At 41.0% G+C, this 16,332-nt stretch overlaps 1 protein-coding gene across 2 annotated transcripts in view; it reads right to left on the bottom strand.

Moving 5' to 3' along the window:
- The window catches only part of LOC126461503 (lysosomal alpha-mannosidase-like), a 111,719-nt gene that overhangs the window by 67,817 nt on the left and 27,570 nt on the right, over positions 1 to 16,332 (bottom strand). For both annotated transcript variants that reach the window (XM_050096002.1, XM_050096001.1), the window contains exon 4: positions 13,373 to 13,558. In XM_050096002.1, the coding sequence (XP_049951959.1) occupies positions 13,373 to 13,558 (186 nt within the window). The remainder of the gene's footprint in view (positions 1 to 13,372; positions 13,559 to 16,332) is intronic.

Raw genomic sequence — 16,332 nt, 5'->3', positions numbered from 1 at the left:
TATCCAGTGAAGTTATTAGCGAATGCGAATGTGAAATAATCTGGGTTAAGTTAAGTATCAAAGGTGGGTCAGATATGATAGTCGGATGCTTCTATAGACCACCTGCATCAGCAACCGTAGTAGTTGAGCGCCTCAGAGAGAACCTGCAGAACGTCGTGAAGAAGTTTCGTGATCATACTATTGTAATAGGGGGAGACTTCAATCTACCAGGTATAGAATGGGATAGTCACACAATCAGAACTGGAGCCAGGGACAGAGACTCTTGTGACATTATCCTGACTGCCTTGTCCGAGAATTACTTCGAGCAGATAGTTAGAGAACCAACTCGTGAAGCTAACGTTTTAGACCTCATAGCAACAAATAGACCGGAACTTTTCGACTCCGTGAATGTAGAAGAGGGTATCAGTGATCATAAGTCAGTGGTTGCATCAATGACTACAAGCGTAATAAGAAATGCCAAGAAAGGAAGGAAAATATATTTGCTTAACAAGAGTGATAGGGCACAAATCGCAGAATATCTGAGTGACCACCATCAAACGTTCATTTCTGAGGAAGAGGATGTGGAACAAAAATGGAAAAAATTCAGAAACATCGTCCAGTACGCCTTAGATAAGTTCGTACCGACTAAGGTCCAAAGCGAGGGGAAAGATCCACCGTGGTATAACAATCATGTACGAAAGGTACTACAGAAACAAAGGAAGCTTCATCATAGGTTTAAGAGTAGTCGAATCATAGCTGATAAGGAAAAGCTGAACGAAGCGAAAAAGAGCGTAAAGAGAGCAATGAGAGAAGCATTCAACGAATTCGAACATAAAACATTGGCAAACAATCTAAACAAGAACCCTAAAAAGTTTTGGTCATATGTAAAATCGGTAAGCGGATCTAAATCCCCTATTCAGTCACTCGTTGACCACGATGGCGCCGAAACAGAGGACGACCGAAGAAAGGCAGAAATACTGAATTCAGTGTTCCGAAACTGTTTCACTGCGGAAAATCGTAACACGGTCCCTGACTTCAGCCGTCGCACAGACGCCAAAATGGAAAATATTGAAATAAACGATATCGGAATTGAAAAACAACTGCTATCACTTAGTAGCGGAAAAGCATCCGGACCAGACGAGATACCCTTAAGATTCTACAGTGATTATGCTAAAGAACTTACCCCCTTTCTATCAGCAATTTATCGTAGATCGCTGGAAGAACGTAAAGTACCTAGCGATTGGAAGAAAGCGCAGGTCGTTCCCATTTTCAAGAAGGGTCATAAATCAGATGCGAATAATTATAGGCCTATTTCGCTTACGTCAATCTGTTGTAGAATAATGGAACATGTTTTGTGTTCTCGTATTATGACGTTCTTAGATAATACAAATCTCCTTCATCATAACCAACATGGATTCCGCAAACAGAGATCATGTGAAACTCAGCTCGCCCTATTTGCCCAAGAAATTCACAGTGCCGTAGACACTGGCGAGCAGATTGATGCCGTATTCCTGGACTTCAGGAAGGCATTTGATACGGTTCCGCACTTACGTTTAGTGAAAAAAATACGAGCTTACGGAATATCGGACCAGGTTTGTGATTGGATTCAGGATTTCCTAGAAGAAAGAACACAACATGTCATTCTTAACGGTTCAAAATCTGCAGATGTAGAGGTAATTTCGGGAGTACCGCAGGGAAGCGTGATAGGACCCTTATTGTTTACAATATACATAAATGACTTAGTTGACAACATCAGTAGCTCCGTGAGGCTATTTGCAGATGACACGGTTGTCTACAAGAAAGTAGCAACATCAGAAGACTCGTACGTACTCCAGGAGGACCTGCAGAGAATTAATGCATGGTGCGACAGCTGGCAGCTTTCCCTAAACGTAGATAAATGTAATATAATGCGCAGACATAGGGGCAGAAATCCATTCCAGTACGATTATGCCATAGGTGGTAAATCATTGGAAGCAGTAACGACCGTAAAATACTTAGGAGTTACTATCCGGAGCGATCTGAAGTGGAATGATCACATAAAACAAATAGTGGGAAAAGCAGGCGCCAGGTTGAGATTCATAGGAAGAATTCTAAGAAAATGTGACTCATCGACGAAAGAAGTAGCTTACAAAACGCTTGTTCGTCCGATTCTTGAGTATTGCTCATCAGTATGGGACCCTTACCAGGTTGGATTAATAGAAGAGATAGACATGATCCAGCGAAAAGCAGCGCGATTCGTCATGGGGACATTTAGTCAGCGCGAGAGCGTTACGGAGATGCTGAACAAGCTCCAGTGGCGGACACTTCAAGAAAGGCGTTACGCAATACGGAGAGGTTTATTATCGAAATTATGAGAGAGCACATTCCGGGAAGAGATGGGCAACATATTACTACCGCCCACATATATCTCGCGTAATGATCACAACGAAAAGATCCGAGAAATTAGAGCAAATACGGAGACTTACAAGCAGTCGTTCTTCCCACGCACAATTCGTGAATGGAACAGGGAAGGGGGGATCAGATAGTGGTACAATAAGTACCCTCCGCCACACACCGTAAGGTGGCTCGCGGAGTATAGATGTAGATGTAGATTTATTTTTAAAAGGAAACTTGTCAAGGTGAGGTGGCATTGGTTCCTGGCTCAGTGGTGAACAATGGCATTGTGTTTTACTGATTTACATTAATTGTTAAAATGATGTAAGGAGTATTAAACTTTGTTCATGGGTAGAATAACCCCTAGTTTTTAACTAAATGCTCCAGAATCAGTATGATAGCTTAAATAACATTCAAACAGTTTTATGTGCAGTTACAACTGTAAGAGAGTTCAATTTAAGTCAAAATATTTCTCAAAATGTAAATCTTTTTCTTAGCAAATATGTAGTCACATGCTATGAAAGCCTTTCAATGTTGTGGAAAGGTCACACAGTTTTGCCTGTAAGTGCCGTGTATGTGGTCACATGCTAGCCACTTCTGCCTCCAACACAATACCTGCGACCAGCAGGTACTCTGGCTCCAGGTTTCTCCCCCAATCGGGACAGCACACACTGACCAATGCAAGCACACCACCAGTTTGTCAACAGTACAGCCTACAAATACAGCCACACGTGTTGGCAAGCCAGTCCTCAATAGGTGCCACTAGAAGTGCCAATCTTGCCACAGGCAGTGCGTGCACCAGTGACAGTGGCTCTGCTGTCACTCCACCAGATTATGCATGTGGGTCGTATGTGCACCAAGCACAAAATGGATACTTTTCCACCTGCTGCCTATTTAAGGCACTGCTCATAAGCAGATAGCACAAAAACTCACACTTATGCTCATGCTCCAGGCTTATGCTAGTCAAGCCTAGCAGGGCTGACACCAGTCGTTCCTTTGGAGCCTTTGCCTGTCTGTCACTGATTGTCCCCAAACTCAGCATCTTAGCAGCCATGCATGGAATGCACACAATGAAATCTGCACTGATCTGCCAGCCATCACACTTGAAGCCTTCACCTCCTCTGATGCTGGCCTTCCCCACTTTCATTGTCTGTGAAACTATATTCTTGTACATAAAACTGCATCTAGCAGTTACTGTCATGATAGACTATTGTCATAACCTGTGTCGTGACCATATCATGACAGACTCCTGGCATCAACACACAAATCCTGGATTGGGAGGATCTTTTTCAGTCATATTGATAAGAATCTATATTGTGTTCATTCTTGTTATTTATGTGCTGTGTTAATGAAGTGTCATTTACATGCTGCTTGTGAACTCGTCATTTATTGTGTGCAGCTTACCACAGTCTGTGATGTGCTGCAGCCAGAGGAGTTGTACTGCCAGACTGCTGTCCTGCCCCCAGTTGTGCCCAGTGCTACCCTGCTCCTCTGTTGCTTCACCAAGAAGATGCAGCCATGGCCAGTCTTCCTCATGAGGTTGGCACAGACAAAGACACATCAGTTGATGACAAGGATACAGCTCCATTCACATTGCAGCAAACCTTGTCTGCTGCTCTCCTCTGGGTGCGAGCCCAATGCTGCTTCTGCCACCCTGATCCTTCACCAAGAAGATGCACCTGAGGTATGTGGGTATTGTGCCACACCAGTTGGCAATGAGTTTCTCATTTATTTCCCATCAGCTATGTCTGACACTGCCCCCATGCTCATGCATTCATGAAGAATATGCAGCCACAGCCAGCCTTCTTGACACATTACCAGCATTCATCTGGCACCTGGCAACTCCCACCTTGCGGCTGCACCTGATGCCACTTCCATCACTTCACGCCTTTACCTAGAGGATGCAGCTTCCCTTATGAGGGTGCACAATACATCAGTTGGCAGCAAGCATACAGTCTGCATTCCCAATGCAGTCATCACAGCAACCAGACACACGCACCATCATCTCCTGCCCAGACACCACCTTCCACCAGCTGAGCCTGACACTGGCTCTGCCACTTCATGCCTTTGCCAAGAAGATGTCATTGTGACCTGCCTCCCTGATGAGGGTGGTGCAATACTTTGTGCCCTCCTCAATGCCACCACAATCCTACATTACTATTCTTATTTCTGTCTTCTCTCTAGTTTCCTTTCCAGTCACATCCAGATTGTCCACACTTTGCAGTAGCCTGTTTTGTAACTTGGGATCCTGAATTCCATGGACATGATCATAGCTGTTATGAGCTCTCCACACCCTTGGATATCTTACGTTGTCCAGAGAGAGGTGCTGCTTCCCTGTGGATGCTTTTTGGCAATGCCCTTTATCATCGGCACCACTATCTCCCTGCATGAGGGGAGGTATGTGGGATCTGTGGCCAATCTCAAGATGAATTTGCCATCTTTCTTTTAAGTAGGAATGGATGCTATGTACCTGGCCTTGTACAATTCTGACTCTGGCACAACACCTGCAACCAGTGGGTAGTCTTGCTCTAGGCACTCCTCTGCCAGAGACAGTACGTGCTGACAATGTGAGTACACCACAGGTTTGTTAACAGTATAGCCAAAAAATACAAGCATACCTAGAATGAGATTTTCACTCTGCAGCAGAGTGTGTGCTGATATGAAACTTCTTGGCAGATCAAAACTGTGTGCCGGACCGAGACTCGAACTCGGGACCTATGTCTAGGCAAAGGTCCCGAGTTCGAGTCTCGGTCCAGCACACAGTTTTTATCTGCCAGGAAGTTTCATATCAGTTCACACTCTGCTACAGAGTGAAAATCTCATTCTGGAAACATCCTCCAGGCTGTGGCTAAGCCATGTCTCCACAATATCCTTTCTGAGTGCTAGTTCTGCAAGATTCGCAGGAGAGCTTCTGTAAAGTTTGAAAGGTAGGAGACGAGGTACTGGCAGAAGTAAAGCTGTGAGGATGGGGCATGAGTCATGCTCGGGTAGCTCAGTTGGTAGAGCACTTGCCTGTGATAGGCAAGGTCCTGAGTTTGAGTCTCAGTCTGGCACACAATTTTGATGTGCCAGGAAGTTTCACAAGCATATCTGTTGGCAAGCCACTCTCCAGCAGGCACAAGCAGAGCTGCCAACCTTGCCACAAGCAGCTCATACACTGATAACATCAGTGCTGCAGTTGTGGCACTAGATTACATCCATGTATCACTTGTGCCCCAGGCACAATGTGGATACTCTTCTGTCTGCTGCTCAGCCACAAGAAGGCATCACACAAACTCATGCTTCTGCTCATGCTCCAGACTTGCACCAGGTGTGCCTGGTGGCCCATTAGTCAGAGCTCATGTCAGCCAATCTGGAAGCTATCACTTTTGGAGCCTTCACATGTCTAACACTGGCCTTCCCTGGAGTCACCATCTCAGTGGTCATTGATGGAAGATATACAACAGGATACACACTGATCTGCCAGCCATCTTCCACATAGTCTTTGCCCCTCTGATGCTGACCTTCCCAGACTGTAATGGCCCTGGAAATTGTGTTCTTTTATGTGGACCCATCCTAGCAGTTACCATCATGACTTACATCACAACAGACTGTCATCACAATCTATGTCACAACATTGTCATGACACAGGTCAGAACAGGCTCTTGTCTTCACTATATACAGCCTTTATCAGGAAGATCCTGTAAAGTTGTATCAGTCAGAATCTACATTATGTTGACTCTTGTTCTTATATGCTGCATTAATATAGTGTCATTTTCACTACTTGGGACCTCATCATTTGTTATGTGCATATTACCAATCAGGGCACATCAGTAATGAAAGATAATCAACATGCACTATAATTACAAATAGAGACATGAAGGGTCAGTCTAAGTTCTGCGTTTGAAAAAATATGGGTTAGAATTCAGAATTTTGATACTAATGTGATAGAAATAATAGCGAAAGCAAAACTGGAGACAGTGTTGTGCACCCTTGACACTGAATGAAATTTAAGTACTCTGACAAACATGATTTAACTAAAGAAGTTAAAGCACTGGTGACATTTAGCATTCCACAAGCACTGCTGCCATACATAAATACTAATATCTTGTGTCGTTATATCATCATCTTCACAGCACATGTTGTTAATTGACAGGAATCAGGTATGACTGACAAGAGAGCAGATTAAAAAAGAGCCACTGATGAACTCTGTTAAACAGGTATTTGGATCTGTCCAATGGTACACCACTTAGTAAGTGAGCAGGGCTGGGTGTATCTGGACAGTTTTTTACCACTCGTTTTACTGTATCATCTTCACTAAACCGTTTTACTAAGCTACTCAACTACATAATTTTGTCCAAACATATTTGGTTACTACATCTTTCAATTCTGGACTAAAAAACTGGTCCAGTGTGAACCAAATTTGTCCATCACAATGCAGCTTAACTGACATACAATAACGTTCCATCTGCTTTTAAGTTATGCTATAAACACCACATTGTGATAATGTGTGATTGTGTCTTTTTGATTAAATAATATCCTATCCCCCCCCCATGAACCATGGACCTTGCCGTTGGTGGGGAGGCTTGCGTGCCTCAGCGATACAGATAGCCGTACCGTAGGTGCAACCACAACGGAGGGGTATCTGTTGAGAGGCCAGACAAACGTGTGGTTCCTGAAGAGGGGCAGCAGCCTTTTCAGTAGTTGCAAGGGCAACAGTCTGGATGATTGACTGATCTGGCCTTGTAACAATAACCAAAACGGCCTTGCTGTGCTGGTACTGCGAACGGCTGAAAGCAAGGGGAAACTACAGCCGTAATTTATCCCGAGGGCATGCAGCTTTACTGTATGATTACATGATGATGGCGTCCTCTTGGGTAAAATATTCCGGAGGTAAAATAGCCCCCCATTCGGATCTCCGGGCGGGGACTACTCAAGAGGATGTCGTTATCAGGAGAAAGAAAACTGGCGTTCTATGGATTGGAGCGTGGAATGTCAGATCCCTTAATCGGGCAGGTAGGTTAGAAAATTTAAAAAGGGAAATGGATAGGTTGAAGTTAGATATAGTGGGAATTAGCAAAGTTCGGTGGCAGGAGGAACAAGACTTCTGGTCAGGTGACTACAGGGTTATAAACACAAAATCAAATAGGGGTAATGCAGGAGTAGGTTTAATAATGAATAGGAAAATAGGAATGCAGGTAAGCTACTACAAACAGCATAGTGAACGCATTATTGTGGCCAAGATAGATACAAAGCCCACACCTACTACAGTAGTACAAGTTTATATGCCAACTAGCTCTGCAGATGACGAAGAAATTGAAGAAATGTATGATGAAATAAAAGAAATCATTCAGATTGTGAAGGGAGACGAAAATTTAATAGTCATGGGTGACTGGAATTCGAGTGTAGGAAAAGGGAGAGAAGGAAACATAGTAGGTGAATATGGATTGGGGGACAGAAATGAAAGAGGAAGCCGCCTGGTAGAATTTTGCACAGAGCACAACATAATCATAACTAACACTTGGTTTAAGAATCATGAAAGAAGGTTGTATACATGGAAGAACCCTGGAGATACTAAAAGATATCAGATAGATTATATAATGGTAAGACAGAGATTTAGGAACCAGGTTTTAAATTGTAAGACATTTCCAGGGGCAGATGTGGACTCTGACCACAATCTATTGGTTATGACCTGTAGATTAAAACTGAAGAAACTGCAAAAAAGTGGGAATTTAAGGAGATGGGACCTGGATAAACTAAAAGAACCAGAGGTTGTACAGAGATTCAGGGAGAGCATAAGGGAGCAATTGACAGAAATGGGGGAAATAAATACAGTAGAAGAAGAATGGGTAGCTTTGAGGGATGAAGTAGTGAAGGCAGCAGAGGATCAAGTAGGTAAAAAGACGAGGGCTAGTAGAAATCCTTGGGTAACAGAAGAAATATTGAATTTAATTGATGAAAGGAGAAAATATAAAAATGCAGTAAGTGAAACAGGCAAAAAGGAATACAAACGTCTCAAAAATGAGATCGACAGGAAGTGCAAAATGGCTAAGCAGGGATGGCTAGAGGACAAATGTAAGGATGTAGAGGCCTATCTCACTAGGGGTAAGATAGATACCGCCTACAGGAAAATTAAAGAGACCTTTGGAGATAAGAGAACGACTTGTATGAATATCAAGAGCTCAGATGGAAACCCAGTTCTAAGCAAAGAAGGGAAAGCAGAAAGGTGGAAGGAGTATATAGAGGGTCTATACAAGGGCGATGTACTTGAGGACAATATTATGGAAATGGAAGAGGATGTAGATGAAGATGAAATGGGAGATACGATACTGCATGAAGAGTTTGACAGAGCACTGAAAGACCTGAGTCGAAACAAGGCCCCCGGAGTAGACAATATTCCATTGGATCTACTGACGGCCGTGGGAGAGCCAGTCCTGACAAAACTCTACCACCTGGTGAGCAAGATGTATGAAACAGGTGAAATACCCTCAGACTTCAAGAAGAATATAATAATTCCAATCCCAAAGAAAGGAGGTGTTGACAGATGTGAAAATTACCGAACTATCAGCTTAATAAGTCACAGCTGCAAAATACTAACACGAATTCTTTACAGACGAATGGAAAAACTAGTAGAAGCCAACCTCGGGGAAGATCAGTTTGGATTCCGTAGGAACACTGGAACACTTGAGGCAATACTGACCTTACGACTTATCTTAGAAGAAAGATTAAGGAAAGGCAAACCTACGTTTCTAGCATTTGTAGACTTAGAGAAAGCTTTTGACAATGTTGATTGGAATACTCTCTTTCAAATTCTAAAGGTGGCAGGGGTAAAATACAGGGAGCGAAAGGCCATTTACAATTTGTACAGAAACCAGATGGCAGTTATAAGAGTCGAGGGACATGAAAGGGAAGCAGTGGTTGGGAAGGGCGTAAGACAGGGTTGTAGCCTCTCCCCGATGTTGTTCAATCTGTATATTGAGCAAGCAGTAAAGGAAACAAAAGAAAAATTCGGAGTAGGTGTTAAAGTCCATGGAGAAGAAATAAAAACTTTGAGGTTCGCCGATGACATTGTAATTCTGTCAGAGACAGCAAAGGACTTGGAAGAGCAGTTGAATGGAATGGACAGTGTCTTGAAAGGAGGATATAAGATGAACATCAACAAAAGCAAAACAAGGATAATGGAATGTAGTCTAATTAAGTCGGGTGATGCTGAGGGAATTAGATTAGGAAATGAGGCACTTAAAGTTGTAAAGGAGTTTTGCTATTTGGGGAGCAAAATAACTGATGACGGTCGAAGTAGAGAGGATATAAAATGTAGGCTGGCAATGGCAAGGAAAGCGTTTCTGAAGAAGAGAAATTTGTTAACATCCAGTATTGATTTAAGTGTCAGGAAGTCATTTCTGAAAGTATTTGTATGGAGTGTAGCCATGTATGGAAGTGAAACATGGACGATAAATAGTTTGGACAAGAAGAGAATAGAAGCTTTCGAAATGTGGTGCTACAGAAGAATGCTGAAGATTAGATGGGTAGATCACATAACTAATGAGGAAGTATTGAATAGGATTGGGGAGAAGAGAAGTTTGTGGCACAACTTGACCAGAAGAAGGGATCGGTTGGTAGGACATGTTCTGAGGCATCAAGGGATCACCAATTTAGTATTGGAGGGCAGCGTGGAGGGTAAAAATCGTAGAGGGAGACCAAGAGATGAATACACTAAGCAGATTCAGAAGGATGTAGGTTGCAGTAGGTACTGGGTGATGAAAAAGCTAGCACAGGATAGAGTAGCATGGAGAGCTGCATCAAACCGGTCTCAGGACTGAAGACCACAACAACAACAACAATATCCTATCCTTATCACTGTTATAAAATGGGGGTCTGTGTTTTAGGTCTTTCAATTTCTTTCAAGTCTCTCATTTTTGGTAACATGTGGGATTGTGCTCCATTGTTTCTCACAACTTATTGGTTTGCAAGAATATTGAGAATGTATTATTCCATGCCTTGTCTTTTGTCTAGGACATTATCAATCAGTTCAGAGTTGTAACTAATCCTGAAAGTGTTATGCCTTATCATCCATATTGTGGTTGATAGGCTGATTCAAATAATGGAACATATATTGAAAAGAAAACTGCATGTATGTTTCTCAGTATGTCTTGGGAGGTTGCATGGATTACAGTCTTTATAGTTTTTTTGTAAATGACAAATCACTGTTTGCATTCTCAGAATTAATCTTTCACTCTGATCTTTTGAAGCTTCCTGATACATTAAAACTGTGTACCATACTGGGACTCAAACTTGGAGCTCAGCCTTTCATGGGCAGTTTTCTTGGGGGTCAATCTATCCAGGCACGACAAATTACCCACACTGACAGCTTCAATTCTACCAGTACCACATTTTACAGGCACTCACCTGCCTCAATATCTTGCTGGACTCTCACACCTGGGAAGAATGATGTTGCAGAGAAATTGCTTAACCATGGGCTCAGGAATAAGCTTTGCCTTGATAATTCAGCCAGTAAGAGCATGGCTTGTGAAAAATATAGTTCTGGGTTCAAGTACTGGTCTAGTACACAATTTTAATCTGGCAGGAAGTTTCACCTTTTGTGTTTCCTAGTGTTTATATTAAGTCCCAAGAAACTTGCATAAGATGTTATGTTCAAAGTTTATGTGTTCAAAGAATGTATTTAACATCTGTTGTATCTCCACCAACAGTGGTGCACAGTATTATCCTCAGAATGCCCCACAACAGGCAGTAACAGCATGGCATCACACATATAGTATATAGTATGGTCAATCGCTTCCTTGGTGACTCTCAAACCAGGAATTACTTTGTGCTTCCACACAAGACACTCGAATATGCTATTCATGTGCCAATAGTTATGTCTACTACCACCAGAGCACTGAAACTTACAACTATCTGATGCATCCTCCAGTAGTTCACAGGGTGACATTCATACATCAAGCACTTGATTTAACTGACCACATGCAGACACTCTGCCAATTCTCATCAGCTCCTGCACCTTCGGTTCAACAGTTCTACAGTTGCCTACAGTGGTGAACGGTTCCAGCAGTTAGATAAGTATCAAACATAAGTCACAGGGATAATCAAAATGTTTATCTATTGCAACACTGAATTTCAGTTCTGTAAACTGTTGCCTACACTGAACCTCAGAAAGATTAGTTGGCAATCATCTGCTGTGTTAGGTTAGATTAGGTTCAGAATTTTACATCAGTACCATGCATTTCCGCAAGCAAAAACTGAGTATATTTTGGTGCACATAATTTTAATAAATGATTGATTTTGTTACTCATGTGTTTCCACAGTTATTCTGTTTCAGATCAATTCCTCAGTGATACACTTATGTCATCATACTAGTTGGGCACTATGCTATGGCCACAGAATGCTGTAGCACTGGGTTCACTTCCTGTTACCTTTATGTCACCTTAGGTGTTGAAGTTGTACCCACCACAAAACACAGCACATCATAGACATTTGTAATCCAATATTAAGTTTTTTTATTTGAGAAGCTTTTTATGTACACAATAATTGTTATAAATTTGAACAGTTGAATGTTATTCATCTTCTGTATGTGTCTGTATCTTGTGCTTCAGTACTTACTCATTCCACATTTAATTTATTCTACTTCAAGTTGACACTCAGCTGCTTGATTTACTATTTGGCTTCTCATAAGTAATCTCTTGTTCTTCTCAGGAACTTTTTTCTCATTTTTCTTCTTTAGGTACCCAGCATTCACTTCCAATAAGTAGTTCTGGAGGAGCAACAGTTATATAAAAATTTAGCCTTGTTTCTTCTTCAGTTTTATTTTTTAACATGTTTTCATTGTGCCACATGCACTCACAAGTGAAATAATTTGTACATATTTATCTTTATTACATTTTGCGCCACTTTGACAGCCCAAATAGTTAAGGAATGATCACTTTCCTAATCATATTGTCTGCAATCAGTCTTGTACAAACTGGATCTTTACCCCTGCCTGAGTTTTAGGGTATTCAGCATCATATTGCTTACATATATGTGTCAAACAGTAAATTGCATGCATAAGTAACTTTCTGTATGTTGCTGTATTAAGACACTTTGTGAATACAGTAAAATATTTAAGGTTACATCATAAAGCCAAGCAGGAATGATAGAGAAGAGATGGCTGTGAAAAGACGTCAGCTAATCACACGCTGACCAACCCTCTCGAGGATGGCAATGCAACAGCAGTTCCCCTTTGTGAAGAGGACATCAACTGGTGATGCCCCAGTTCAGTAGCAGCTTCAAGACTAGTGACTTGTATAGCAAAGTCAGCTCTATTCACATCACTTGCACACTCCTTGTAACACAGACTTAGAACTGTTTATACTGAAGAAGCCTGATTATTTTGTATGTCGCCTTTTGCTTGCGACACATCTGTCTAATTGGAAAGTTAAGTATTGTATCTTTTCATCTTGTAATAAAACTCATTAATAAGATTTGTTTGAGTGTTTGTCTAGCAAACCAAGAACAGAGGTTTCTTAGACACCACCTATTTGAGATTGAGCATGGAGACAATATTTAAAATACTGTCTTTTGATGTTTTCATACATTCATATATGCATTGGATCCCATGTTTTCATACATTAATATATGCATTGGATCCCATTGTGGATAATTTTAGTCATATAGATATTTAATAAAGAATGTAAGTGCCTTTGGATACCTTTTCCACAGCCTTTTATTGTTTAAAATTTTATCAGACTTTGTTTTACCAGCATCTGCTTTTTTTTCAAATTTTTATTTGTGTGTTTGTTAACTTTCTGAGGTAGCCATTATTTTCCTTCACTGTCCAAGGTTTGTTTCTGCTTATGTGATCAAATACTTTCACAAAGGGTATTGAATGGAAATAATTTTGCTTTAAACATGTTTGAGTAGTAGAGGTTATGTCACATAATTACATCAAAAAATTCACAATATAACAGACAATAGCTGTATGCAGTACCAAAACAAATGGAAATAAAAAAAAAAATAATGTGAAAGATAAGTGGTAGTCTATTTAAAATACCTGAGACCCCATGTAAATTGATCAATGGTTGACTGATAATGTGTAGCTGCCTCATCATTCATACTCCAGGCACCGCCAATAATTTCCAGCTGTCCTGAGTTAATGAAGTCTATCATTAACTGTCGCTTAGCCTCATTATGATCTAACCACCATTTCCACAGGAAAGCTGTCTCAACATAAATGAACCTAGAATTTGAAGTTAACAGTTTTCATTTAGAAGCAGTACAGCTGCAATTTTTTATATTATAAATATACAAATAATTGCAAATGGAGCTATTAAAATTATGACTGTGCAGTTTTGTGGCAGTGGCATTATTTAACTTAAACAATCAATAACATCTTGCCAGACACCTCTATAAAGCGGTTATTTTTAAGAATCACTAAGCACTCATAATACCTGTAAGTGTAAACTTCTGGAGCCGTTATCACAGCCAATAAATTTCTTCTCGGCCTGTGACCACATTGTCAATGTGTAAAACTTCCAACATTTCAGCCACTTGCAATAGTGGCCAAAATATTGGAAGTTTTACACATTGACAATGCAGTCACAGGTCCAGAAGAATTTTATTGACTGAGTCATAATTCATCCTTGTAAACCCTCCTACATACTATTCCTTCTACTTTTCACTTGATTCTGAATGACAGAAGAAGCTCATCATGATTAAGTCTCTACATCTTTATTTATTTGGCCCATATTACACAGTGTTTACAGATGTCGAAAATTATATTAATATTCACATCGGGAAGATTATGGTTTACAACACACCGCAACAGATTCATATAAGATTTGTTTTACTCAGTAGTTCATGTGTTTACTTAATCAGAACCATCTCTTTTACTGATATAGGCATTCTTTTATAGAGTGAAACTAGTGACATAACAAATAAGACTTCATGGCTTTATAAAATTGCATAACACCTACGATAGACTTTGCACTTGAAGGAAGCTTATTGAACAGCTGAAGAGCTGTGTGAAATTCTCCGTTTTCATAAAGTTGTGTACCAGCGTGTAACACATGTATGGGGTGTGCCATAAGTCTGTTGTCGATAGCAACCCTTAGGCATTGTATTGCACAGCATAGTGGCAGTCACTTGTGAACTTCACTAGTGTGCTGTACCCATAAGACAGTTGATGTTTGTGATTTGTTCATGGAATATTTTCTATGCATCCAATTCCATCTCAACAGGTATTTGCAAATTAAATTTAAGATTTGAAGATAATTGGTCAGTAGTATAGCTTCCTCATTCAAGTAGTTCAAAGTCTGTTAACACAGAAGAGAATCTCTATTTTGTTGTGGCAGTGTTTTGTGTGATCACCAACTAAATCTCAAAGAAAAGTGTCCAATGAGTTTGGGATAGGAAGAACAAGCCTACAAAGAATCCAGAAAATGTGAAACTGAGACCATTTAGGCTTTCCTTGCTTCAAAGTTGATAATGCAGATATGTCTATGGAATTCTATGACTTGTACACACTCCAAAAAGAAGGTGATCACATGTTTTATAAAAGCTTTCTCTGGAGCAATGAAGCACTTTTAATTTGAATAGCAGAGTGAATAGACACAATTGTGTCTGCTGGGATTCTATAAATCCCCAGCTGGTGATGGAGACAAAGTTAAGCTCTCCTTGTGTGAGTATGTAAACAAGGATTTTCAGTGGTAGGATAATCAGGCCTTATTTTTTTAATGGTACTGTCAGTATATTATACGTCTCTGGTAGGTTCTGTTAATGACAAATGCTTATAATCTGCCAGCAGGCTTACAAATCATTTATCAACATACAATTATGATAAATATTAGAGTGGTCGAATTTAATTGCACATAAATATTCCCTATTCCAGAATATAATTTCTGGTGTGAATTGCATTTGATTTCTTGACAGACTTGCATGCTGACATTTAAGTGCCTTGGCATTAACCCTGAAAGGTGTGTGTGTGTGTGTGTGTGTGTGTGTCTATATATATATATATATATATGATATCAATATAATAGAAGGAAACATTCCACGTGGGAAAAATTATATATAAAAACAAAGATGAGGTGACTTACCGAACGAAAGCGCTGGCAGGTCGATAGACACACAAACAAACACAAACATACACACAAAATTCAAGCTTTCGCAATAAACTGTTGCCTCATCAGGAAAGAGGGAAGGAGAGGGGAAGACGAAAGGAAGTGGGTTTTAAGGGAGAGGGTAAGGAGTCATTCCAATCCCGGGAGCGGAAAGACTTACCTTTGGGGGAAAAAAGGACAGGTATACACTCGCACACACGCACATATCCATCCACACATACAGCCACAAGCATGATGTCTGCTTGTGGCTGTATGTGTGGATGGATATATATATATATATATATATATATATATATATATATATATAGACACACACACACACACACACACACACACACACACACATTGCAGGCGGAGCTTCAAGGAATCCTCAGAACCTTAGGCCCCCTACAAAACCTTTCACCTGACTCCATCAACCTCCTGACCCCACCGACACCCCACACCCCTACCTTCTACCTTCTTCCTAAAATTCACAAACCCAATCATCCTGGCCGCCCCATTGTAGCTGGTTACCAAGTCCCCACAGAACGTATCTCTGCCTACGTAGATCAAAACTTTCAACCCATTACATGCAGTCTCCCATCCTTCATCAAAGACACCAAGCACTTTCTCGAACGCCTGGAATCCTTACCCAATCCGTTACCCCCGAAAACCTATCCTTGTAACCATTGATGCCACTTCCTTATACACAAATATCCCGCATGTCCAGGGCCTCGCTGCGATGGAGCACTTCCTTTCACGCCGATCACCTGCCACCCTACCTAAAACCTCTTTCCTCATTACCTTAGCCAGCTTCATCCTGACCCACAACTTCTTCACTTTTGAAGGTCAGACATACCAACAATTAAAGGGAACAGCCATGGGTACCAGGATGGCCCCCTTGTACGCCAAC

The sequence above is a fragment of the Schistocerca serialis genome, chromosome 1, assembly GCF_023864345.2.
Source record: "Schistocerca serialis cubense isolate TAMUIC-IGC-003099 chromosome 1, iqSchSeri2.2, whole genome shotgun sequence".
Taxonomy (NCBI): domain Eukaryota; kingdom Metazoa; phylum Arthropoda; class Insecta; order Orthoptera; family Acrididae; genus Schistocerca; species Schistocerca serialis.
Note: the sequence above shows the minus strand (reverse complement) of the source record. Positions and strands in the feature narration are given on the sequence as shown.